Source organism: Physeter macrocephalus, chromosome 2 (assembly GCF_002837175.3).
Source record: "Physeter macrocephalus isolate SW-GA chromosome 2, ASM283717v5, whole genome shotgun sequence".
NCBI lineage: Eukaryota > Metazoa > Chordata > Mammalia > Artiodactyla > Physeteridae > Physeter > Physeter macrocephalus.
Window position 1 is genome coordinate 129,885,567 of NC_041215.1, and position 26,659 is coordinate 129,912,225.

The 26,659-nt window shown below is 37.0% G+C and overlaps 1 protein-coding gene across 16 annotated transcripts in view; it reads right to left on the reverse strand.

The window, feature by feature from the left end:
• The window catches only part of TRIP12 (thyroid hormone receptor interactor 12), a 145,834-nt gene that overhangs the window by 33,079 nt on the left and 86,096 nt on the right, over positions 1-26,659 (reverse strand). For 7 of the 16 annotated variants that reach the window (XM_055090356.1, XM_055090354.1, XM_024124554.3 and 4 more), the window contains 13 exons: positions 17,884-18,032; positions 14,355-14,390; positions 14,178-14,273; positions 13,282-13,374; positions 12,926-13,087; positions 10,291-10,359; positions 10,035-10,200; positions 7,670-7,787; positions 7,392-7,551; positions 5,404-5,557; positions 3,386-3,614; positions 2,942-3,060; positions 446-653 (listed from right to left, as the gene is read on the reverse strand). In XM_055090356.1, the coding sequence (XP_054946331.1) occupies positions 446-653; positions 2,942-3,060; positions 3,386-3,614; positions 5,404-5,557; positions 7,392-7,551; positions 7,670-7,787; positions 10,035-10,200; positions 10,291-10,359; positions 12,926-13,087; positions 13,282-13,374; positions 14,178-14,273; positions 14,355-14,390; positions 17,884-18,032 (1,759 nt within the window). The remainder of the gene's footprint in view (positions 1-445; positions 654-2,941; positions 3,061-3,385; positions 3,615-5,403; positions 5,558-7,391; positions 7,552-7,669; positions 7,788-10,034; positions 10,201-10,290; positions 10,360-12,925; positions 13,088-13,281; positions 13,375-14,177; positions 14,274-14,354; positions 14,391-17,883; positions 18,033-26,659) is intronic. The other 9 variants (XM_024124558.3, XM_024124555.3, XM_007127039.4 and 6 more) reach the window with 3 other exon arrangements.

The window sequence follows — 26,659 nt, forward strand, 5'->3', positions numbered from 1 at the left end:
TTAACAGCAGAAGTTCCCATATGCCAATTAAAGATAAATGGGAAATCAGGATCTTTTCCCCTTCCAGTCTAAAAATTCCGATTTTTAATATTTTTCACTATATTAAATATCTGGATTTCTTAAAGCTGGTATGTATGCTGCAATATAGTAAATAATCGCAAGATTATGGAATCAGAAATGAGGGCTCAAATCCCGCATCTGTAAAATAAGTACATGACACTATACCAGTCACTTAGCTTCTCTGAGCCTTAGTTCCCTCATATGGAAACACCATGTATCTCTTGTGGTTCCTAAACACGGCTTAAATACAACAGGTTTCTTCCCATTCCCATTAAATATCTAACACAATATACATGGAAAAATAGAAAACGTACACTCTCCGTAATATTTTACCAGTTACTTCCCTGTGTGAGTGCACAAAAATCACTGCAAAACTCTGACTTACCCTTGTGGGCTCAGATCTAAAGAATCATCTCTGCTGTGCTGCAAGCTGGGGGACCCCAAGTCAGCTGAGGCGTTAGTGGCAGCTGTGGCTGTTCCACTGCTGACAGACGTCGTGGACCCCAAGGATCCTGACCCATTCGTACATGCCTTTGGTGGACTTGTCAACAATGATTCCGATTCTGCTAAGTGTTTTACTTGATGCATTACACCTTTACAGAGCAGAGATTAAAGAGAGTATGTGTTAATCAGGACCACCTCCCCACCAATATAAGATCCCTAAATGCTAACACGGATTCACAAGGAATGAATAAAAAGTACCCAGCAAATAGGAAAATAACTTTAGGTGCCAGAGTCTTCAACTTGACTCCAAAGAAAAGTAGTAGGCAAATTCAAAATTAAAGAAAAGATATTTATACTGACTGTCTGCCAATACTCAAAACCCGAATGTAGGATACGTAATGGGGTCACATGTAAATTCCTACTGGAAATTTAAAATACCCTTTATAAAAACAATAAGCAATTACAGAAATGCAGTGCACCTGTGGCTTGATAGCCAGAAGGAAGAAAAAGACCTACAGTCATTAACTTCAAATACTACAATGAGATAAGATCACAGTAACACTACTGCCAAAAAAAGAGAACACCAGCTATTGAAGGATGGTGATTTTCACATCCCTGGAGGTGTATGAGGAGAAATGAACAGTAACTTATAAGGCAGGGTTTATATTTGGGGTCGGACTGTGGGAAGATGTACATGAGAGGAGGGGGGATATAAAGGTGTGTATCTGAATGTCAGTATGTAAACTATATGCGAATCTGTGTGTCTGAATGTATGTGAGTGCATGTTCACACAATCACATTTTTCTGAGGAAGAGTTCAGAGCTTTCCATCAGATTCTTTTTATTAAAAAAAAAAAGTCTGAATGAATTCAAACTTCAGGCATTCGTTCTACCAAGTATTATTTGCAGCAATCATATATGCCAGACTGTGTGCTAGGCACTAAGGATATGGCCATGGCTAAGAAAAATGGATTCAGGGCACTTATTAACTAATGAGAAAGATACATTTAACAAGAAACTACGAATAAAGAGTGAACTGCTTATGAAAAAGAAAATACAGTGCTGTTGGAGCGTACAATCGGGAGATCTAACAATCTAGAAGGCAGGCTAGTAAGTGACATTTAAGTGGAACCTGAAAGAACAGCGAGACAAGCCAGATGCAAAGGGGTAGAACCAATCTACATTCCTCCATAGACTTCATAATGTATATGCTATATAAATATTTGGGGGCGGAAAATTCAACCTGACAGCATAGTTGATTCTACCAAAGTTTTTTAAAAAAATCATTGAGAAAAAAGACCGATTCTGATATGCTTCCAAATCAGAAAGCAACTAAAAGCAAACAACAACAAAAACAGAATACCAAAAACAAAATACAGAATGCAAAATACAAGATAATCTACGGCTAAAAATAAGAATACATACCAGGCATTTATGTGAGCACAGAAAACCTGATTTGTTAACCATAGTTATTATCTCTGGGAAATGGAGAGAGTTTGCCTTCTATTTCACATAAATGTGTAGTGCTGGATTTTTTTTGAAAACTCACTGTTATTTGAACAGAGCTAATAAGAAACACTGAAAACTTCTTCCCATTTGATTCAATACTATTACACTAGTACGTCTGTTACATTCTCAAGATGTAAAGAGAAATGAATCCAGCATAAGAAAAGGTGATCAAAAGAATGGAAAACAGATCATATGCATAAAGAACCAGGACTGTTTCTAAGACTTCAGTCTTAAAGTATTAAGTGAGGGGAAAACACCATCATCTTCTGCATCCTCACAAGACCAAAGTAACCTAATAGACCAAAAAGACCCATAAAGAGATTTCTGTTGATGAGAAGCAACTTTTAATATCTTGGCAGGTTTAAAAAGAATAAAACACCCACATGAGTGATAACAGTTTCATCTTTGAGGTCTTCAAGAAAAGAACAGAAAAGTACCATGTCCCCTAGGCTGATTTCCACATTGAAATTCCTCAAATTAGAGGACTACGCCAATTGCATTCTGAAGATTATTCCAAGCCTTGAAATATTCCATTATCTACACAGTGAAGTAAAAAAATAATCCCTTTTACAGCTGTTCTGATCTACTAACAGGATTCCTTGGGAAGTGACCTCTGACTTTTTCAAAGAATCTTTATGGGCAACTGTATGTTATCAGCATAAAGAGAAAAGTCAATGATTGCTTCTGGGCCATAAACACTCAAATCATTGAAACTTACTAAGTGTTCATCAACAGACAGTGAATCTCACACAATCTATAACAAAAGATTTATAGAAGATGCTCTCTATGTATTAAAGCTGTAAGCATGCAAATATCTTACATAAAAATAACAGTTTAATTTTTTTTCTATAGCGTATAACTATACTTCTACTGAAATAATGTTTAGACTAAAAGATTAACCATGAATTAACTATCATGAACGGCATTACCTTCTCTTCTGAAATAAACACTAAAAATATCAGGTAACTTCTGCATTAAGATCTCTGCCATCTGAAGTGCTCCAACTACTATCTTCAGGTCTTGGCTTGATAGCATGGAAGCAATATGACTAAAAAAAGAAAGCATTTGTATATAAAACATTTGTCTGAATTTGATAATTACTGCTGGCCATCCTACTTTAAATTTGAGAGCAAAATATTTTAAGTGTCAAACCAGTCCACCAGAACAAGAATTTTTCTTAAATGCTCAACTTTTGCATTTAATTTATTCTTTATCAAAGGTGTTTGTGAATACAGAAAGACAACGAAGGGCTCAAAATACTCCAAATAAACTGTTTTGTGCACATTTTTTCTATACTATTTCTTTAAAGATTTCTGAAGTTACTTGCAGAGACTTGGATTTCTAAAGTGTTTTCACCACTTTCATGAACACACCTTGAAACAGCATGATTTTTCAGGACATCCTTTAGAAGTTCGGCATCCGCGAAATAAATTATCCTAAGAATTGCTCTAAGGCACTTATGTCTGACCGCAGGTCCTGCTGAGGAACTATACACTTCATAAAGAACACCAAATAATGTCTTAATAAAAGACTTAGCCAGTTCCGGATCCTCTTTCATAAGCTGTGCTCGAGCATCATCCTTCTTTAACTCTGAATATCCACCTGTAATAAAAAAATGTATAATCCTAAAGTTACAGACTTCAGAAACAAAATAAATAACATAAAGCATTCAAGTTGATGTAATTATCTGAAATGCTATAAAACCTTTTTGGTTATAAAGCAAATTAACTTATCTAATGCAATCAACTGGGGTCTACAAATGGCATTAAGACAAATTTTAGCCCGCTAAAAAACCACTGACCATTCTGGCCAGCTGAAAAGCACAAGGCACCACTACACCGTATCTCTTATTTTTACTAATATATGTTCCACAAAATACTGGAGATGTTTCAGTATTAGCCAGCTAAAACCACTAGTAAGAAATAAACAGAGTTGAAAAACTGGACAGTGAGTATGTAGCAAGAAACTGGAAAAACAAGATGACCTGTCACTTTGATTAGAGGGAATAAGGTGCAGGGGAAAGGTAACGGATGAAAAGCGCTAGAACAGGGGTTGGCAAAGTATGGTCAAAAGGCCCAATCCACCCACCACCTATTTTTGTAAATAAATTTTACTGGAACACAACCACATATATTTGTTTACATATTGTATATGGCTGTTTGGGAGCTACAAGAGCAGTGCTGAATAGAGAGACTGCGTGGCCTGCAAAGGTTAAAATATTTACTATCTGGTCCTCTTCAGAAACAGTATGCTGACCCTTGCACTCTAGCCTAGACCTGCAAAAGCAATGAACTAAATCCCTCAGGAAAGGAACAAATGACAGAAACCTGAAAAGAAAAAAAAAAAATCACGATCACCTATTCTTCATTAATTAAGAGAATTTTGGTGGGAAAGTATAAAATAAAAGGTTGGAAAGAACTAATATGATGGGGTGTGAGTGGATCCAAAGGTAAAACAGGGATAGAAGGATCAGATTTAAAAAACTGCATGGGCTGCAGAGAACAAACTGGCAGTTGCCAAAGGGGTGGGGGTGAGGGGAGAAAAGAAATAAGTGAGCGAGATTTAAGGGGAACAAACTTCCAGTTGCAGAATAAATGAGTCACGAGTAAGAAATGTACAGCATGGGGAATACAGTCACTTACTGTTGTATATAATACCTTTGGTGACAGATAGTAAGTAGACTTATCATGGCGATCTTTTTGAAATGTACAGAAGTACTGAATCACTATGTTGTGTAACAGGAGCTAACGTAGTGTTCTAAGTTCATTATACTTCACAACCAAACTCAAAGAGATGCGATTTGTGCTTACGGGGGCGGGGGGGCGGGGGCGACGGGGGGTGGACTGGATGAAGGCAGTCAAAAGGTATAAGCTTTTCCAGTTATGAGGTAAATTAGTACTAGGGATGTAACGTACATGACAAATATAGTTAACGCTGTTGATGTCATATATGAACGTTAAGAGTTTCTTACCACACACAAAAATTTTTTTTCTATTTCTTTCATTTCTATCTATGAGAAGCTGGATGTTCACTCAACTTATGTGATAATCATTTCATGACGTAAGTCAAGCCATTGTGTTGTACACCTTAAGCTTATACAGTGCTGTGTGTCAATTATATCTCAATAAAACTGGAAGGCGGTGGTGGGGAAAGGGATGCACAGGACAATTCTGACTCGAGTCCAGGACACTGCAGATCACAGAAGTAGGAAAATCTTGGGGAAGATGCCAGTTAATATTGGCTCATTTGCCGATTAAAGCAACAACAAAAATTAATTACCACTATGCGACTGTCTTAAGTTTAATAATAACACTCCATAAAACAATTATCTGTTATTGCAAATACTACTCACAGACAATACAGTACTACTTTTAACTCAAAAGATACTTACTACTGTTAGTATTGGCTAAGGGGTTAGGTTTTCTCTGAATGGCACGTGCTGTTCCCGTGTCCTCATTGATTTGCTGCATAGAATTAAAATCAATAGTATAAACTCGTCCCAGAGTGGACAAGCTTATCTCATCCTCACCGACCTGATGGGCTGCCTGAGAGCAAAGAGAGAGAAACCTTGAATATAAACATGGAGAAATTTATCAACTTAAGACACAGTGGGAACCCTCAATAAATGCTAACTTACATATTCGTTTCATCAGGTTTTAGATGGTGAAGTAACTGAATACAGAAGTTTTAATAGTGTGGATGTGACAAAACTCATTCACTCAACAAACCGTTTTTAATTAAACACAAATATACATTACAGGACCTATCAGGTCCCCTGAGACAAATACAGGTAAAATCCTGATGAAGGATCCAGTCATGTAGAATCACTGACATGAAGACGACACTATTTGTGTTAAAAAGGCCTTGAAGACATTGCTGACAGAAAAAAAATTGTTATCCATAAATCTTAGTATCTAATTCTTAGGTTAAAATGTTATTTACAGCATGGATTCCTAGCAGCCCATCAAAATCCCCCTTTAAACAAAATGATCCTATAAAATTATCCTTAGGAAACAAAAAAGACTTTACATTTAAATGATGCCCTAAGATTGAAAGGGACACAACTGGAACTAAAGAAAGTAATCCCCAGGGGTGGCAAGTATTACAAAGTATGTATCTCAAATGAGATAACAGGATTAACACTGTTTGCTTGATTTTAGACAGCCTAAAGAAGCGATAAAATATTCATTCTTATGGAATTCCTTGGTTGAATGCAAGACAGGACTCTTAGGAAACACAAGACAATTAACTAACAGTGAAAATACAATTATCGGGAAAGTGCTAAAAAGAAGAATGCTTAGCGTTAGAGACTATGACCTACTTATAAACTAAGGCTAACAATGCACAAAGACCAGTCACCTTTAACTTGCTCATAACATAACAGCTAGCTCTGAATTTAGATCTTTTCATAAGATCTTCCGATCCTGCAACATGTTTTTCACAAACTCATTTTTAGAAACTAACTAGGGGAAAGGACCTTAAAGAAAAAAGTCTATTTAAGTGTCATGTCCTAAAAAGTTCTAATAACACAGGTTGAAATTAGAAAATATATTAATACTTAAAGTAACTTATATATGAAAACATTAGTAAATGATGCTTGACATCTCAAATAATGCAGGGACCCAACACTTCCTAAACTAGGGCAAATATTTTCCTAACCTGAGAAATTTTTGAAATATTTCTGTGCAAACTTAATATAAAGAAGTATGGAAAAAAGAATAAAATCACACATAAAAACCTTCACAGAAAAATCACTAAATATTTTAGTGTGTTTCTTTCCTTTGTCATTATTCCTCTTTTCTTTTGCCGAGTTCCCAAGAGTCAGTAGTCACATAATTTTTTTGAACATTTTGTTTTCATTTATAGCATATCATATTTTAAGTCATTAAAATGCATCCCATTAAGGTCTGGATCATATACAAACCTATGTATATTTCACAATTTTCTTAATCATTCATCTAAAGCTAGATATTTAGATTGTTTCCACATTTTTGCTCTTTAAAAATACTGAGAAGCAGCTACTTGTACATAATCTTTGCTTCTGAGAGATTTCTTCTGGATAGGAGATAGGAGGGACTTTTAGAAACATGCAGCCTAACTCCTCCCGTGTTTCCTTTCAGAAATGAGGAAACTATGGAACAAAGATCTTAAATTACTTGCTCCAAGTCAATCAGGTAGTGAGCAGCAGAAGCAGGGCTAGAACGTCATGTTTTCTGACCTGAACAGAAATGAGGACCTTGTTCTCAGGAGACAAAATGAGAAAATCTTGAGTTAATTCAGCACTGAGCACATTTAAGTACACATGTCCACCTCCCCACTCCAGCCCTACACCCGCTCTCCACCAAAATAAGACATACTTAAACGGTACGATGAAACTACTACCTCAATGATCCGGCTGTCAATCCTGTTATAGGGATGCCAAAGGCCCCGGTCATCACGCCACTGCCATATCGCACCGTCTGTGTTCTGTGCATTTCCCTTCTTCAGCATGGTATCAACTGCAAAAATGCCTTCTTTTGGTAAACATGGCATAAGTTCACTGAAAACGAAAGGTGCAATTATTTTAATAAGTAGCTTCCTGAGCTGTCAGTAAATACCAGGTTTCTAAAGTAAAATACCCTCATATAAACCACAGTTACTATTGGCCCAATCTTTACCAGATCAGAGATGTCAGTTCATACAGTTCTTGAGGACTTCGTGGAACAAGATCAATCTGTTCCTGACAACTTCCATTGGAGGCACCACACAGGAGAAAGTGAAGTGTTTCTGCAATGTCTGTAAAACCAACAACAAAATGCAAAACCCTATGAAACTACTTATATTGCCATATTTAAAAGGCAATCATTGCCTAGGGGGGAAACAATTAGAAATATTTTCTTGTACAGCTATATACCACAGAAATTAAAGGGAAAAATCCAAATGAGTTGTCATTAAAACCTTAAAAAAATTATAAAGATTTAAACAATTTCTTTCTGAGGACTTAAGTTTGAGTCCTAACCTTCCAGCAAGACACCTAATCACAAATCCACCGCAGAGACTTCAGGGATCTTGTATGACTTTCCCTGAGGAGCACAGTGCTTTGCAAAACAGCGTACTGAACATATTTTATCCTCGACTCAAGTATATTTATATATTTGTCTTCAATTCAAATATACTGAAAACATGTGACCAATAGAATAAAACACAGCAGTTAAAAGCATCTGAAATTACCATATTGTGATCAGGAAAACCTTTACCTTAAATGACAGTAAGCATGCCAACTAAATTTAAAGATCATTAGAATATCCTCTACCACAAGCTTCCATCCCCAGAAGACATCAGTTTATGGAAGACTTTGCATGAAAACTAGTTTAGTGTACTGACACTGACAGTGAGTGGAGGAAGCCCCCAGGCTCCGAAGGTTTTTGGTCATTCTAACAGTTACAACCTAAAGAAAGGGCTGTGTCTCTGTTGGTATCTATAAAATACTACACATACGCGAAATATACATAAACATTTCATTGAAATGTTCTGCCAGTATTCAGTAAGTTCTGTTGTCAAGGAAAGTATTCACCATTAATTTGGGCAGAGGGGTGTGGATAAATCTCTGACTCACTGAAATTTCACAAACAGTGATTAAAATTTTTAAAAAGTTCTTGAAAAAGTCATTTTGCCAACTTTCGTAAGAAATATGAATAGATGGCAATGGTACATCATTAACTTCTTCTATTTTAAAGAGATCAGAGGATGACAACAAAATGGAAAGAACCAGAGAGGTTCGTGTTACTGAAGTAGAATGATTATGTGGCAAACTGGCTAAAGTATGCAGAAGGGGTGAAAACATTCATCATGCTAAAGAAAAAATTCCAAAACGTTAAAACAAACAAAAGTCAGATAGGAATTTCCCAAACCAGGATATAGGAAAATGCTGTTCCACACCACACGGTAACAAGAGATAATCCTGTGGGCAAACTTCAAGAAATGGGAAAATTCGAGGGGGCCCTAAGGGATTTTAATAAGCAAAGTACATTATGACTACGCAAAAAACGAGTTAAATCTTTCCCAAGCTTATCTAGGCAGAGAGGACTCTGTTCATGGCGTAAGCAAAACAGTGTTCTCTGGGAGACTAAGCTCAGGAATGACTCAATGCTGTAAGAGGAATCTCTTCAATAAAGCACCTCAGCAACACTATTTTTCTACAAAATTCTGTGCCATGTGCTAAAATTCACAAGTAATGCGAAATATAAAACTGAGTCCCCCCCCGCCCAAAAAAGTCCTCTTATACCACTTAATATTCTGTTTGAAGTGGTGGGACAAAGACGGTTTTGTCAGTGAGTGGCGTCACTGACTCCCAAGGTAACGCCCTCAGAGATTAGAATTATGGACATGAAATTAGCCACAATGATAGGTGCTTCATAAAAAAGTGATCAACGCTCTACCAGCAATAATCACAACATACGGATGTCTTCTGACATTAACTTGTGAAATCTAATGGGCAATTGCAATAGCAGTGTGATAAAACTTGATACCCTGCATGTGTAAGTTTGGCAAAGGCTTAGAAATACTTAAGTAGCAAAGATCAGAGACATTCATCTGTGTAAATAAGTTCCAACGTTTTGAGGGAAGAAAGCATTCTGGGATCATAAACTGCTGGAAAATCTAATGTGGGAAAAAAGGACTACCTATAAGCAAAAGAGAAGCAGTTACTGGTAACATAAAACTCAGAATTCTCCTAATGAAGCATCATTACTTAATTGATATTATACAGAAAGCAATGACTTTGGGTCTTTAGCCCTACACCAAGGGTAAAATTTTAATATATTATATACTTTAAAAATTGTACGTAGGCAGCATTACTGTATTGTCGCAACACAAATTTATTACATATTAACATTTTTCTTCCTTTACTATCCAGTGCCTGTGATATTAGCCATTTCTACTTGCTTTTGTTGACTTTACTTAGTAACAGAGATTAAACTCACACACACACATAAACACAAGCTGTTTTTCCTGTATAAAACAGAATAATAAAATAGCACTTACTTTGCTTCATAAGTTGAACAGCTAAAGTTGGACAGTTGGAACACATCAAAGAAAACATGCGAACCACCATTATAAACATCCCAGAACTTAGAATTGGTGGAGTTACTACCAATAGTTGTTGAACATTTGTCAGCAGATCTTTGGAGGCAACCTGCTGGAGTAAATTCTTCACAAACACAAGAAAGAAAAAACTGTTACTTCGTGAGGCAGCAATTTAACAACTTCATGAAAATACCAACAAAGACTAAGCGCTTACCTCCTCATGTTGGAAGTTGTCCACTAGACGTGCAAAACAAAGGCAAGTGCTCTCTACTGACTTTTTGTCCTTTTTAATAAAGGAAAATAAAGTTTGTTAATATAAAACATTTACACCGTCGTACGTCACTCCCTTATCCTCTTCCTAACCCCAAATTCTTCAAGACTTAATTAGATATGAGCTTTGAAAATGCTGTGACCCTAGTAAGCAAACAATCAGTAATGTCATGATTGCAAAGCAAAGAGAACCATACTGATAGAACCTCTCTCCCTCCATTAAGAACCCAACATATAAAAAGAAAATACATAGAAAGGGAACAACTTTTGTACTTCTATAATTTCAATACCTAAACAAAAGCTATAATAAAGAAAAAATAAACATCCTACCATTCTAAAAAGCCTTACAAGTAGAAATGCTTAAAACATGCATTCACTAAAAAGTTGTAAATAGTTAAGTATGTGTGTGAGCCAGAGGTTTACTGATAAGAAAAACTTGATATAGATCTGCTCTATCACTATGAAAACAATCTAAATACTATTAGACTGATCTTAATGAAAAAACCTTTGGAATAATGCTCATAAGAACAGAAAGAACAATTTAATGGCATATTTTGATAGACTTTGGTTTTTTCTAATTGATAAACGGGCTTCAGATGTAAAAACTAGACTTAGTTGTGTAAAAATGAAAAGTAATTCTGGTATTACAGAAGTCCTACACCTTCGCTGTCAGGATTTAAGTCTAGAAACAGGGCCCCCTATTTAACTTCTCTGATTCTCGAGCCATACTTCCAAAATAAGGTGAACTCACACCTAACTAGAGAAACATTTCTAGCCCCCATAAAGTAAAGGTTATCTCAGCCTGCTAAGTTTTTTAAACTAAATAAAAAATGAATGGCACTACTTGTGTCTTGATCATCTTAGAAGCAAAATCCTCCAGTGATTCAATAATCAATATTATTTTACCTATCTTATGTAAACACCTTATTTAATATAGGTCTACCACATTTCATTGTGCTTCACTTTAGTGCACTTCGCAGATACTGCATTTTTGACAATTTGAAGGTTTGTGGAAGCCCTGCACCCAGCAAGTCTGTTGGCGCTATTTGTCCAACAGCACTCCCTCACTTCCTGTCTCTGTATTACATTGTGGTAATTCTCCCAACAGGTTAAATCCTCCCCACCTCCACCAGCAAAAAGATTACGAGTCCCTGAAGGATCAAATGATGGTTAGCATTTTTTAACAATGAAGGATTTCTTAATTAAGGTATGTACATTGTTTTTTATAGACTACATCAGCGGTCCCCAACCCTTTTGGCACCAGGGACCAGTTTCATGGAAGACAATTTTTCCACAGATTTGGTGGGGGGGGGGGGGTGTTTCGGGATGATTCAAGCGCATTACACTTACTGTGCACTTTATTTCTTTCTATTATTATTACACTGTAATATATAATGAAATCATTATACAACTCACCATAATGCAGAAATCAGTGGGAGCCCTGAGCTTGTTTTCCTGCAACTACATGGTTCCATGTGGGGGTGATGGGACCGACTCAGCTGCACCTCAGATCATCAGGCATTAGAGTCTCATAAGGAGCGCACGATCTAGATCCCTCGCATGCGCAGCTCACAGCACAGTTCATGCTCCTGTGAGAATCTAATGCCATCACTGGTCTGACAGGAGGCGGAGCTCAGGCGGTAATGCGAGCGATGGGGAGCTGCTGTAAATACAGATGAAGCTTCGCTCACTCGCCCGCTGCTCACCTCCTGCTGTGCGGCCCAGTTCCTAACAGGCCATGGACCACTACGGGTCCGTCGCCAAAAAGAACTTTCATATGCACTGGGAAACCAAAGAATTCTTGTGACTCGCTTTATTGTGATATTTCGCTTTACTGCAGTGGTCACAACTGAACCCACAGTATCTCCGAGGTATGCCTGTATATTTTATGTACCTAATTTTCCCCAAGAAGATTTTAAGCACACTTTGTAAAGGTGACTTAAAAGTCAGATCTCTAAAAAGCTCTTAAGCGATAACAACACTTTGAAACATTACAAGAAAATTCAATTTCTCTAAAATCTCAAAGCTTAACTCACGAACGGTCCTCCACCAGGGGCTCTATAAGCTCTGCTTCTCATACTGCAACACCAGGCCCACTGAGTCCATCTCCTAATTGCTCCTGTACTTCTCCAACCCCAGACAGCTGCAGTCTGCGTTTCTTATTTCATTTCTATCTGGCACATACATAGTCTCATCTCTCTTGTGATCTTAACCCATACCCTCCTAGTCTTGCCTGCCTAACCCAATACCTTTCAGGAAATGGTGATCTTTCTAAAAGGAAATTCTGATCATATTACATAGGAAACACTCAGTGTTTGCTGAAATAATAAATTTACCCCTAAAGTCAAAATAGTTGAAGATATCATAAACGAAGAAGTACTGCTCATTTGGGTAAATCCACTGAAATTTCATAAAATAACCTAATATATAGTACATGACTAGGTAACAGGAAAAAACACAGATCAGAACATTTCCAAGTTACATATCCAGTTGGAAGATTTAAGACCCTAGTTGAAATTAGCATTTAAAAAAATGTAATAAAAATGTTTTATGATACATAAAATAGGTTTATGTTGTACCTGGTGGGTTAGCCTTTGGGTTAGCAATGGGAGGGAATCTGCCACAAAATGAAATTCATCTGGCGTGATACTCTGGCAGCAATTGGCTGCAATTGCTAGTGCATTCCGTTGGGCATTTATGCTGAAGAACTCTAGATACAGCAAGCAGTCTGCCAAACCACCCTAAAATATAGGAAACTGTTAAAGCCAAGAAATACCCTTTTATCAGCAATTTTTTAAAAAGCCTACTAAAAGTCTAGCACATCACTTGGAAACAGCATGTGTACCTTATAGAGACTGCAATCTAGGAACTCATACAAATGTGGATCTAAAATCCAACATTAAATGAAATATAGTCCTTCAGTAACAACACTTACCGCCTGTAGAATGGCTTTACTGTGTCTACGTGATAACATCTCCAAGGCCGTCAGGGCCTGCTCTGCCACATCAATACACTGAATAACTTGCAGCTGGGAACATATAAATAGGAAACTTAAGGTTATCATTCAAGTTTTTTACTCGTTGCTCATCTTTGACATGAATAAACAACACTTTCTCTAATTTCCATCAATCCATACTGCCTCTAACCTGAAACCCACCATAGGAAACCAGCGATTTATGTGCTTAAGCCAAACGTACTGCCAATACTTTTTTTTTCCTTCCAACTACTTTAAAGATGTTGAAAAATATGTTTTACATAGAGAATAAACTAAATTCAATTATATAACTTTAAATCTTCATGTTTAAAATAAACGGGTTGGTTTATACAACAAATTTTAAAAGTCAAGTTTTAAACTTTATAGCATATTCCAAAGTTATCAGATAATGCAAATTTTACTGTGCTATGACCTTGAGCAAGGCACTTTGTCTGTCTCAGCATTCTCAGCTGTAAAATGAGGGTATAAATAGCTATCAACCTCACTGGGATGTTTTCTAGAAATAATGAGATTATTTTTAATCAAGGGCTTTAAGTTCTTCTCTGAAAGATTTTATACTAAGGCAGTAATTGCTATCATTAAAAAATTATAATACCGGGTTGATTTTACAAATGCTTTATTAGCATCAACTTTAAACTGCCGCTCTGCCAGACATAAAACATTTTTCTGAAACCCTGGCTAAAAAATATACTTTAGTTAAATAATGGATGCTAAAAAATGTCTTTTAATGTGGCCTCACAATTTGATATACTACTTTAGAATTCAACAGTCAAAAGAGTTCTCAATGTGATTCCCCTATGTCTGCTTTCGAACAAGTTGGGCAGAAGTAGGATTACCTTTTCTAAAAAGACAGGAATTGCATCTACTACAACAGCGGATGATCGAGGAAGTGCTTCCATCATGTATGTTAAGGCTCGACAAGCATGGTTCATCTAGAAAAGAAGCCATTTTTACTCAATAAAAACTCAAAATTTAAATTTGGAGTGGTTTTTAAAAACATAGTACATACTTACAATATCAAAATTATGCTCCATCTGCAGTAATGTTATCTGTTTAAAAAGATTATAACAAGTATTAGAAGCTATATTCTTAGAAGTCCTAGAAGTATTTCTTCTACTTCAACTGAAATAGAACTGTATGATCCAAGAATTTTACCATACAAAAATAATATCAAGTTAAAACCTAGCATGCATACACAATAAATGATTATGCTTAGGAGGGCATGACACATACACTGAAGCACTGACTTGGGATAATCATCACCAATGATCCAGGTCAAACGCAAAGCCTTCCTGCTGCTTACAACCAACCCTCCTGGTGCCTCTATTCCCCCATTCAGAAGCCCATTAACATGTCACTGAGGGCTTAACAGGTGTCAATAAGTACTATACATAAGTAAACAGACCAGCAATGCACTGACATTTGTTAAATTAACAACTATCAGTACAGATTCAATATCATAGTTTATAAACTCTTGTAAATTAGCTTCTCTAAAAGTTGAGGGAAGCACCATTTAACTCAGCTGTAAAGTACACAGTAGTATAGGATTTAAACACGATATTGATCACATCAAAAATGAATTATGTGCTAATTAAAGCTCAAAGTAATATAATTATTTTACAAATGCATGAGTTAGTCTAAACATCTGATTTTTAGTTTTTCTTGTGGGAAAGACCTTAAGCAGATTTTAACCATGTTTTTCAAAGGAGGGGATGCAAAACTACTACAGATATACACTCCATCTTCCTGAAGCAGCCAAAGCTACCAAAGAAATTTCCTACCTGGGGAAACAGACAATCATTCACTGTCTTCTAGTTCAATGGAAATTTTAAATGCATTGAATTTAAGCTGTGAAGTACCTTTCAATTAAATGTACGTCAGACATCAGATATCCTAATGCAATATTCATTTAATATGAATGTCTTCTCAGCTCTGACTTATGCTTGGTAAAATATATCTATATACCAGAGATCCTGATAACTGTTTTTGTTAAACATAAACACACACACACATGCACAAGCGTGCACACTCTGTCTCAAATCACCTACAAATCAGTCACTTATAAAACACCTACTCTAAAGTGGTTGTTATGCTAACAGAAAAAGTAATAAGTTCTCCAATTCTTTAAGGTGGAATGAACCTTGTAATACCACATTTGGGAAGAACTGCTGTAAACAGATTCTTCACCAAAAATGACTGTTTATGGCCACACAGGTGTATGGTGATTGATGAATATATATTTATAATATTCAACTGTGATGAAAGATAAATCTGGACAATTCATTATTAACAGCATGAGCTGACTTGTGCAGGTCAGCCAAGTACTTAAATCCAATCAATACCACCAGCAAATTAAGAAAATTGGATTATGCTAATGTTTCTGCCTAGATTTAACAACTTCTTTATTTAACCAATAAAAACTGCAGTTTATCAATTTACATTCCCACCAGCTGTGCAATCTAAGAAAAAAAATGTCATGAAGAGATTAGTGGTAGGACGGGAATAAAACACAGACCTACTAGAGCACAGACTTGAGGATATGGGGAGGGGGAAGGGTAAGCTGTGACAAAGTGAGAGAGTGGCAGGGACATATATACACTACCACATGTAAATTAGATAGCTAGTGGGAAGCTGCCGCATAGCACAGGGAGATCACCTCTGTGCTTTGTGACCACGAGAGGGGTGGGATAGGAAGGGTGGGAGGGAGGGAGACGCAAGAGGGAAGAGATATGGGAACATATGTATATGTATAACTGATTCACTTTGTTGTAAAGGAGAAACTAACACACTATGGTAAAACAGTTATACTCCAATAAAGATGTTAAAAAAAAAAAACAAAAAAAAAAAACAAAAAAACTGCAGTTTAACAGAGGTAAGTACATGGTAAACCTAGTCCTTTGTTACTATTTATTTTTTAAATGAACAAAAACAAACAAGGAAGTTTAATTCAGGCCATAAAAGCCAGCTACTGAAGAAATCAATAATTTGAGCATGAATATAAACATAGGTAAATGTCAGAGTACAAAGGCTAATACTGCTTTCATGAAACATTAAAAAATTAATATGCAAACCTATAGAGTGGAACTGGTAAGACTTGAGAGCTAGCTTTTGTTACCAGGAGGTCTGCATGGCAGAAGGTAAAGAGACTGTTCTATCCTTTATCACTTCCTGCCAGAGCAGAGCCATCCAACAAATAAGAACAAGACGAATAAAGACTATGTCATCTTGTATTTGACTGGTCTTCACTCAGCTCTCTCCGTAATGTGATAATGTGATCAAATGAGACAATCTGATACTCCACTCACAGTTTCACTTTTGTCAACTTTACTAGATGTGTAAACAAAGACTTGAATGATATTTAACTTCCAAGGTAAAATACACTATGAATGTATATTCATGCTTATGTTAGTCTTCTGTTACTATTTCATTCAGACTTAATTTTAATCTTAAATTATAGCCAATTTCTTTAATCTAGCATTGAGAAAATTACCAAGCCACTATTTGAAAGATGTATTATGCTCAAGGGCCTACATTTAGTAATGGCAATTTCTCTTCCTGTTGTTTTCACATTAAAAAGCTTAAGCGATTAAAATATTAATAAATTCTAAATATCAACTCACAACTGTGTTGAAAAATCATTAAAAGATTTAAAAAATTGTTTTTCTATTGTTGAGTATTGTTTTGTTTCTTTTGTTTTTGCTTAACATAAAACATTTTTTTTTTAGCTGGAGGATCCATGTGGTGTTCTGGCTTGAATGCTCTGCCATGCACACTGCTATCAAGCATGAAACCTTGATGGCCCACAAAGAGAACCCACAAGTGAGCTGCTTGTTATTGTCCTGTGAATCACCAGTTTAAAAGAAAAAAGCATGTAAGTTTTGGCATAGTACATCAAGGTATCACCTGATGGGGCTAACAACTTGAAATTTAAAACGTGGTCACTGAAGTATCAAAGATAGCATACAAGAAATGGTTTAGGGCTTCCCTGGTGGCACAGTGGTTAAGAATCCGCCTGCCAATGCAGGGGACACAGGTTCGAGCCCTGGTCCAGGAAGATCCCACATGCTGAGGAGCAACTGAGCCCATGCGCCACAACTACTGAGCTTGCGCACGAGAGCCCGCAAGCCACAACTACTGAAGCCCGCGTGCGTAGAGCCCGTGCTCTGCAACAGGAGAAGCCACTGCAAGGAGAAGCCCGTGCACTGCAACGAAGAGCAGCCCCCGCTGGCCGCAACTAGAGAAAGCCTGCGCACAGCAACGAAGACCCAACGCAGCCAAAAATAAAATAAAAATAAAAAATAAATAAATTTATCAAAAAAAAGAAATGGTTTAGAAATTTTACTCATCCATCATTAACAGTCACGCACAATCTCTATAAAGCATGAAATAAAAGCACTAAGCCACACTCTACTATCTCTTAGTTCTATCCTATTTTAAAATTCCTAACGACAATAATCATGTTTTTTTTAGTAAAAAAAAAAAAAAAAATATGGGCAGCATTCAGAGGATGACTGGGATAAAACGAGGGGAAAACTCTCTTACCAAAGCTGGAACAACACTCTTGACAGGAAACCCTCCCAGTGTCTCCTCATTTCCCATGACCAATAATTGACACATCTCAATAACTGCCTGGAGTTGCTGGCTTTCATCGCTTGCTTGTAGTCCTTGCAGAAGCTGCTGGGCCTTAGAACCTTCACGTGGAAAAAAAAAAAAAAAATCATTATTTTTAAACACTTAAAATTATTACTAGGTGTTAAGTGTGACTTTACATGCTGGATGCTTTTCTTCTTTGGATCCCAATTAAAGGCTAGGTCTATACAATTAAAGGCTAGGTCTGCACCAGTGTTAAGACAGGCTGCAGACTATTCAAGACATAATTAAATTAGCTGGATTTACTCTGCCATAAAGTAATGTCACAGTTATTTATATTTTTCTCTTTTAAGTTTTATCTTTTTAAATGAGAGAAGTTGATTGGTATTTAACAGCTGAAACAAAAATTAATATCCATAAGACTAATATGAACTGCTACCTTTAACATACATGCTTTCAAAAATATGCATAGCTAGTGAGCAGAAAGCCTTCTGCAGTAATTAAAAACCTGGCAAACAATGATGCCCAGGCATCTAAGGAAATGCTATACACCTCTAAATACCTCCATCCGAATAAATGGAATCCAAGTGACAGTGAAAAGGGCAAGGAAATAAAGACAAACAGAACAATGCATCTAACAAAAGGGAATGAAAAGAATGAAATACTTTCTAAAAACAGCAAAAGACTGGCCTTTTCACCTCCTCTCATTTCATGTGCAGATGCTGCTATCACAGTGCTTTAGAGTACTTCTACTTTTAAGGGTCAATTCCATCGCCCAAACATTTGAAAAATGCTAAGGCTCAAGTACCACAATAAATAAGTTGTCAATAAACCGAGTAAGACACTCAAAAATAAAGTCTACAAATATGTTTCAAATTTTCCTGGACACCCTCCTTCTTGTAACCATGATCAACTCCATGAATGCTTATAACCTTATACCTGAGGTTACTTTCAAGTCCTTTCCCTCCTGAGACCTTTCCAGTTTATTGTTTGTATTGTTTGGATTTTTTCCATCAAGTACTGAAATGCTTAGAAATGATATATGTTTGGAAACTGTCAATGAATGTGGAATTCATATGAACATCAAAAAAATTTTTTCCCAATTAAGCATCAATGATCTTCTGGGAGGGCATAAACCTTTCAAAGGGATACACAATAATCCTGACAAGGTCTGTTTTCTCTATTATTTAAGGCTGTGGCTAATGAACTGCATAACCATCACTGCCTAACTCCCTTTAGCATAATTAAGAATCTGTCCAAAAATACACTGCAAGACATTCAAGTTCAAAGGGACAGCATCTTTAAGGTTTTCAAACTAAATACTATCAGTTCCAGTTAGGGCAGGCTTAACATTTTTGTGCTGAAATAATGTGGAAGAAAGAACAAAATGAAGGGAAAGTAACTGAAAAACAAAAGAATCTTCAGCTGCTTCTAGATTTGTTTTTAAAGAATGAAATAGTTCAGAGTATACCCTAATAACAACCACCAAAAATAGGAAAAAGTGACGCAAGTCGTTGGATGCTCTATCAACACTGAGGCTGGCAGGTCTAAGCACATGGATCATTTCAGCATGCTCAAACAAATCATCATGAATACCACTGGACTTCTGGGATGTTCCTAAAAGGACCTTAGGCCAAATGACAACAAAAAGTCACTGCCATTATTTTCCTCTGACATGTGAAGAGAAACCACCTCATACAGATCAGTCAGTTTTGGTTTTAAGGGTAATTTTATACTCCTGAAAATTACCGAGACCCCGTGTGTGTGGTTTAGATCTACTGTTATTTATAAAATGTGTCTGGAACTAAAAGAGAAACATTTTGAAATACTTGGTTAATTCATTACATATTATTATAAACAAAAACTTGTGAAAAAGATCACAATTTTCCAAAACAACAGCAACAAAATACAGTGGCGAGTAGCACTGTTTTGCTGCTGTCGTTGCAAACGGCCTGAACGCCAGGCTGAATGAGAGAGCTGCGCGCTCACCCCTGCTCCCTCTCCCAAGCCGAGAAACTAGCTTACGAGAGAAGAAGCGTGTGGAAAAACGGGCCTACTCTGCCACAAAGACTATTTGAAAGACATGGACGCATTAGTAAAGACAAAATTAATGACTCTGTTTTGGAAGCGCATCCTTATGTAAACATGGAGTTTTTTTTACTAGGACCGTGTGACACTGAAAAATAGAATACCTGCCAGTAGTCTGGTGCCACTGCCTTGACTCTAATTAAGGCACCAGCAGTTTTACACCCACAACAGCTTTTGCACTTTTAGTTCAAACACGAACAAAGTGGAAAAGGAAAGACCTTAGTAGTTATTATCAGTCTTGGCCGTATGAATTCAATATAAGGGTCTCAAGAACTAGCTTGGAATTTACAGGCCACACTCTGAAAAACCACTATCATACATCAGGGGTTGGTAGGCAAACATCTTCTACAAAGAGCCAGAGAGTAAATATTTTGGGTTCTGCAGACCACAAGGTCACTGCTGCCACTACTCGACCCTGGCACGGTGGCACAAAAGCACACGGCCAATACATAACCCGAGCACGGCTATATTCCAATCAAACTTCATTTTCAGACACTGAAATTTGAATTTCAGTAAATTTTCAAGTCACAAAACAATAATTTTTAAACTTTTTCAGCCATTTAAAAAGTAAACATCACTTTTAGTTCACAGGCTATATCAATACAAAGAGAGGAGGCCGATTTGGCTCTTGGGCAGTAGTTTGCCAACTGCTGATACAGAGAGAAAGAGAACCCAGAGCCTTTCAGGGAATCACAGGAGGCTGATGTGTTCAACTGAATCGACCCCACTGGACATTTGCTGAGTTCTGAAGCTGTGAAGAGGGCTGGGGGTCGAGTCAGAAGTTTTGGTAGGACACAGTGAAAACTCCTGCAGCCTCAGGGTGCTCACAGGACAAAGTCCCCACAGAGGGCGGAGGCCTGACTCATACACAGCCAGTGCCCTACCTTCAAGACATCTGCCACATTGTGAAACTGCATAAAGAATAGCAAGTCTAACTAGACAGACTTGCAAGGTTCTCAGTAAAAAAAAAAAAACCCTGGGAGACAGAGTTCCCTGGCGGTCCAGTGGTTAGGACTCTGAGCCTCCTCTGCCGAGGGCCTGGGTTCAATCCCTGGTTGGGGAACTAAGATCCCACAAGCCGCACAGTGCAGCCAAATTTAAAAAAACAAAACAAACAAAAACAAACACACAAAAAAACCCTGGTCGGGTCACAACAGAGAAACAGGAATGAGCTAGAGGTGAAATGAGTCATATAAAAATTATAACTCGGTCAAAACAAGCTAAAGCCCTGACTAAAGCAAAGTGATCAGCTTCTGACCCTTTAACACAGAAAAAGAGGAAACACTCACTGGTAGAAAACATCACTTGGCGTCTCTTCAGTTCACATAATCAATTACCAGACATATGAAGAGGAAGAGGAATATGTGACTAACAATCAAATGGGGAAAAAAGACAATAGAAGCAAACTAACATCCCTAGAAATTATAAAGTAAGTATTCTATAACTATGATTAAGAAATTGAAAATATACGCATGGATGGACAAAATGGGTAAGAATGTAAAGAATTTCAACAGTGGGACTTCCCTGGCGGTGCAGTGGTTAAGAATCTACCTGCCAGTGCAGGGGACACAGGTTCAATCCCTGGTCCAGGAAGATCCCACATGCCGCGGAGCAACTAGGCCCATGCGCCACAACTGCTGAGCCTGTGTTCTAGAGAACGCAAGCCACAACTACTGAGCCCGCACACCTAGAGCCCATGCTCTGCAACAAGAGAAGCCACCTCAATGAGAAGCCCGTGCACCGCAACAAAGAGTAGCCCCTGCTTACGGCAACTAGAGAAAGCCCACGCGCAGCAACGAAGACCCAATGCAGCCATAAATAAATAAATAAATAAATTTAAAAAAGAAAAGAACTTCAACAGAGAATTGGAATCTATTTTTAAAAATCAAAGAACTGTCTAGAACTGGAAAACATAATATCTGAAATTTAAAATTCATTGATGAGTTTAACCAAATACTGAAGAAGACAGCAGAAAAAAGAATTAGTGAATTTGAAATACGGTCAACAGAAAGTTTTCAAACTGGGGGGAATAGAAAAACCTGGGGAAAACAAAAACAAAAATAGAGCTAGAGCTAGAGCGACACGGTAGATCAAGTCCGAAGTCTGAACATGTACAATCTTGATACTCCCAGAAGAAAAGGAAGGAGAATATTTGAAGAGATAATGAGATAAGTGAAACAATATATGAAGACATAATGGCCAACAATCTTCCAAAGCTGATGAACGTTATCAACTCAAATATTCAAAGGCTCAGTGAAACCCGAGCAAATTAAAAATGAAAGAAAATGTCACATAGGCCTAACACAGTCAAATTATTAAAAATTAATAATGGTTTGAAAAAGCAAATCTTAAAAGAAGCTGGGAGAAAAGAACTGCCTTGAAAGGGTAACAGTAAGACTTTTAAACAGAAACTACGGAAACCAGAAGAGCATTACAAAGTGCTAATATGAGATTTTACACCTGGGGAAATTACCTTTTAAAAATTAAGGCATAACACATATATAAGGAATCTTAAAAAAAAATGGTTCTGAAGAACCTAGGGGCAGAACAGGAACAAAGACGCAGACGTAGAGAATGGACTTGGGAGGAAGTGAGAGAGTAGCAATGACATATACACACTACCAAATGTAAAATAGCTAGCTAGTGGGAAGCAGCCGCATAGCACAGGGTTATCAGCTCACAGGGCCATCAGCTCGGTGCTTTGTGACCACCTAGAGGGGTGGGATAGGGAGGGTGGGAGGGAGACGCAAGAGGGCGGGGATATGGGGATGTATGTATACATATAGCTGATTCACTCTGTTATACAGCAGAAACTAATGCAACACTGTAAAGCAATTACACTCCAATAAAGATGTTAAAAAAAAATTAAGGCAAATCAAGGATTCCTCCAACAAAAGCAGAGAGAAATCATTACTAGCAGTCACTTACTATATAAAAAAAGTTCTTTCGACTGAAGGGAAACAATCCTGATAGAAGAAAGGGACTTCAGGAAAGAATTAACAATACTGGAAATGGTATATATGTGGGCAAAAATAAAAGAATATGGATGTTCTAAAACAACAATTGTCTTATTGTGTTTATAGCACATGTGTAAGTAAAACTAAACAACAGCATAAAGGATGGCAGGAGAAAAAGAGTTAAATTGCTGTAAGGTGGTTGCACTGTTTGGGATATGATAACGTATTACTATATGGCAGGCTATATATAATAAGCCAAGGATATGCATTATTATCTCCAAAAGAGGCTGATTTACAACATCTGCCAAAATGTTGTACGCATTTACCCTTTACACAGCAACCTCCCTTCTAGAAATCTATCCTGAAGGTAACACAGGTAAAAACAGGAAAGCTGTATTTCACTGCAACACAACAAAGACTGGAAATAACCCAAATGTCCAACAGGAGACTGGCAAAATAAACTGTACATCCACACACTGCAGCACTGTGGCAGCTTTACAAAAGGAATGGGGAATCTCTTTCTCTCTCTCTGCGCATGTGTGTGACGCGCACAGCAGCTATGAAAAGTGAACACCAAAACATACTGTTAAAAGCAAGGCAAAGTATGTAAAATTTACTACTCTTATCTAAGAAAGTCAGTGTGTGTGAAGTAGATAATACGGATTTGTTTTTGTTTTCTTAAGTAAATAACAAAAAGACAGGCCACAAACTTACAAAGGTTATTTGTGTGGGAGGGGGAGACAGGCTAAAGGGATAGCAAAAGATAAGACTTTCAAAAATTTGTAGATTTGACTTCAGGAACCATGTAAATATAACAAATTATAAAAGCAAGACTACATTTTAAAGTCAATCCCTAAAAATTAAAAGCAAAATAAAGCAAATGCGCCAAACCAGCCTGGTGGCATGAATGTAAAGAATTATTTCAAGTGACTCTAAAATGCAAAAAATGACCACAAAGTGAGATATATCCCAAGAACAAAAAAAGAACTGTTACAAAATTAAAACTTTCTCAATAATGCTATTTTTGGTGTTAGGTTGGAATTTTGTACTGTAGGATAAAGCAAATAAATGACTATGTTGTTATCACTGGGAACTGAAACTTTTGGCAGGAGGGAAAGATACAAGATAAATAAAACCCCTGCAGCCCTGAATGTGAATTGGCAGTATCAGTATGAACTCATGATTTTTAATCTTAAAAGATTAAATACAATTATTTCCTACTTTTGTCCATTAAAAGTGTCTAACAACAATGATCAACCCAGTAGCAAATACGCCAACAGCCCAGACTGTGTAATCTAAATACCATTTCCTATAAAGAAAACCAGGGCTCTCTGAGGCAATGTCTGATTTCAGGTGGGGGGGCGGGTAGGGGGTGTTCAACTTGGCTCATCAGAAAGCAAAGAGGGCATCAAAAACTCTGAGATCACATCAGAAAGATCAGATGATGACTAGACAATTTCATCATCAATGAAAATCAATGAAATGGCTAAAACACATCTCAACCTGATTGACAATGATACTTAAAACAAAAACAACAGCACTTTGAAGGATGCAAAACTGGTAAATAAAGGGTAGGAAATATTTTTCCTATACCAACTATTCTCCTGGGTAACCAAACAGAAGGGAGAGATATTCTTTATATAGTTCAACTAAATTACTTCTTTTACTTCTAATAAATGAAGACTGATCATTAGATATGAAATACTTTCATTTGTAATCCCTGTTGTCTATAGACTTTGTGGGCTTCCTAATAGTAGAAAACACTACCACTTTTGCATAGTCTTTCCTCACCAGAGGAAGAAAATAAAGAACCAAACTTGAACCTGAAAAAGCCTCTAGATCCAACTACCAGTTTAACAAGAAGTTTACTTTTTTTTTTTTACTTTTCCATTTGAGACAATGGAAATCTGCCTGAATGGGTATCTATCAATAAGGAATTACTGGTTTCTTTTTCAGATATAATAACAGTAATGTGGATGTATGCATGCATGTGTATGTGTGTTTTAAGGGACATTATCTTGAGCTACATGATGAAATGTTTATAGATAAAATTATATAATGTCTGGGATTCATTTCCAATTAATACAAGAGGAGGGATGTTGGTGGGTGTAAAGACAGACTGGCCATGAAGCAGGCATTGCTGAAGCTGGGTCATGGGCATGGGGGTGTGTCACTGTTTTCTACTCTGGTTCTAGTCTATTGTTTATGTTAATTTCATGTGCAATAGTCAAGCCTTAATATGGATTTCCAATGTTTAATGCTAATACTCTTGGGTAGCTCTGCAACAATTTTTCTTCCCAGCCTTCTCCCCAAAAATAAATGAAGTGGAAAAATAAATGAAATCAAATTTCTCTTAAAAAATAAAAAAGCACACACATTAAAAATATGATCTATACTTTGCCATCAGTTAAATTAAAGTTTTTAAAATGTATTTATGTGAGGACTGGAACATTTGAATTCTGGATACTTAGTAAGGATTTTCTTAATATAAACTTTTTTAGACAGTACTGTGGTTATGTCCTTATTTTTACAGATATAAATTCAAATACATGCAAATGGAAAAAGTTAAAATAAACTTGGGAGTGGGGAGAACAACTGAGGATATAAATGAAACAATGGTCAGGTCATGTGGATCGATAACTGTTGATGGATTCATGGATGTTATTATACTACTAATAATACTCTCAACTTTTGTGTACGTTTGATCTTTTTCATAATACAGATAAATCCTGGTTACCCTTAGTTTAAATCCCACATTTGCTGCTGGCCTGCAAAGGTCCAACACGACCTGGCAAGTACCTACACCTCCCAGATTTCATCTTCTACCACTCTCCTTTCACCTTCCATAGGCCCCTCCTGCTGTCTCATGACATTTCCACCTGCGGCCTTGCACTTCCTCTTTCCCTCAGATCCCTGCGGAGCTGGTTTTCTCACTCCATTTTGTTCTCCACAAAATCACCTCAGAAACGGTTTCTTTAACCAGCCTATCATCACACCAACAAACGCCTTCCTAACTCTGCTTTGTTTTCCTTCATTGCATTGACACGACCTGAAATTTTACTATATAGTAATTATCTTGTTTATTGCCAGGGTCACTATCCAACAGGGAAGCTTCCACGTGGGAAACAACTCTGCTTATTATCCTATTCATAACTCTGTACAATCCCAGTGCCTAATAAACAACAATGAATAAAAATCCATACTCAAGGGTTCTCGAGCACTTTGCAGGAGGCTATGTTATTTGAGAGATGAGTATCAGGGCAGCAAAAGCAAAGCAAAACAAAACAAAAACAAAAATACCAGCTGCCTCAGAATGGGAGAAAATATTTGCAAACGAATCAATGGACAAAGGATTAATCTCCAAAAATATAAACAGCTCATGCAGCTCAATATTAAAAAAACAAACAACCCAATCCAAAAATGGGCAGAAGACCTAAACAGACATTTCTCCAAAGAAGACATACAGATGGCCAAGAAGCACATGAAAAGCTGCTCAAATCACTAATTATTAGAGAAATGCAAATCAAAACTACAATGAGGTATCACCTCACACCAGTCAGAATGGGCATCATCAGAAAATCTACAAACAACAAATGCTGGAGAGGGTGTGGAGAAAAGGGAACCCTCTTGCACTGTTGGTGGGAATGTAAATTGATACAGCCACTATGGAGAACAGTATGGAG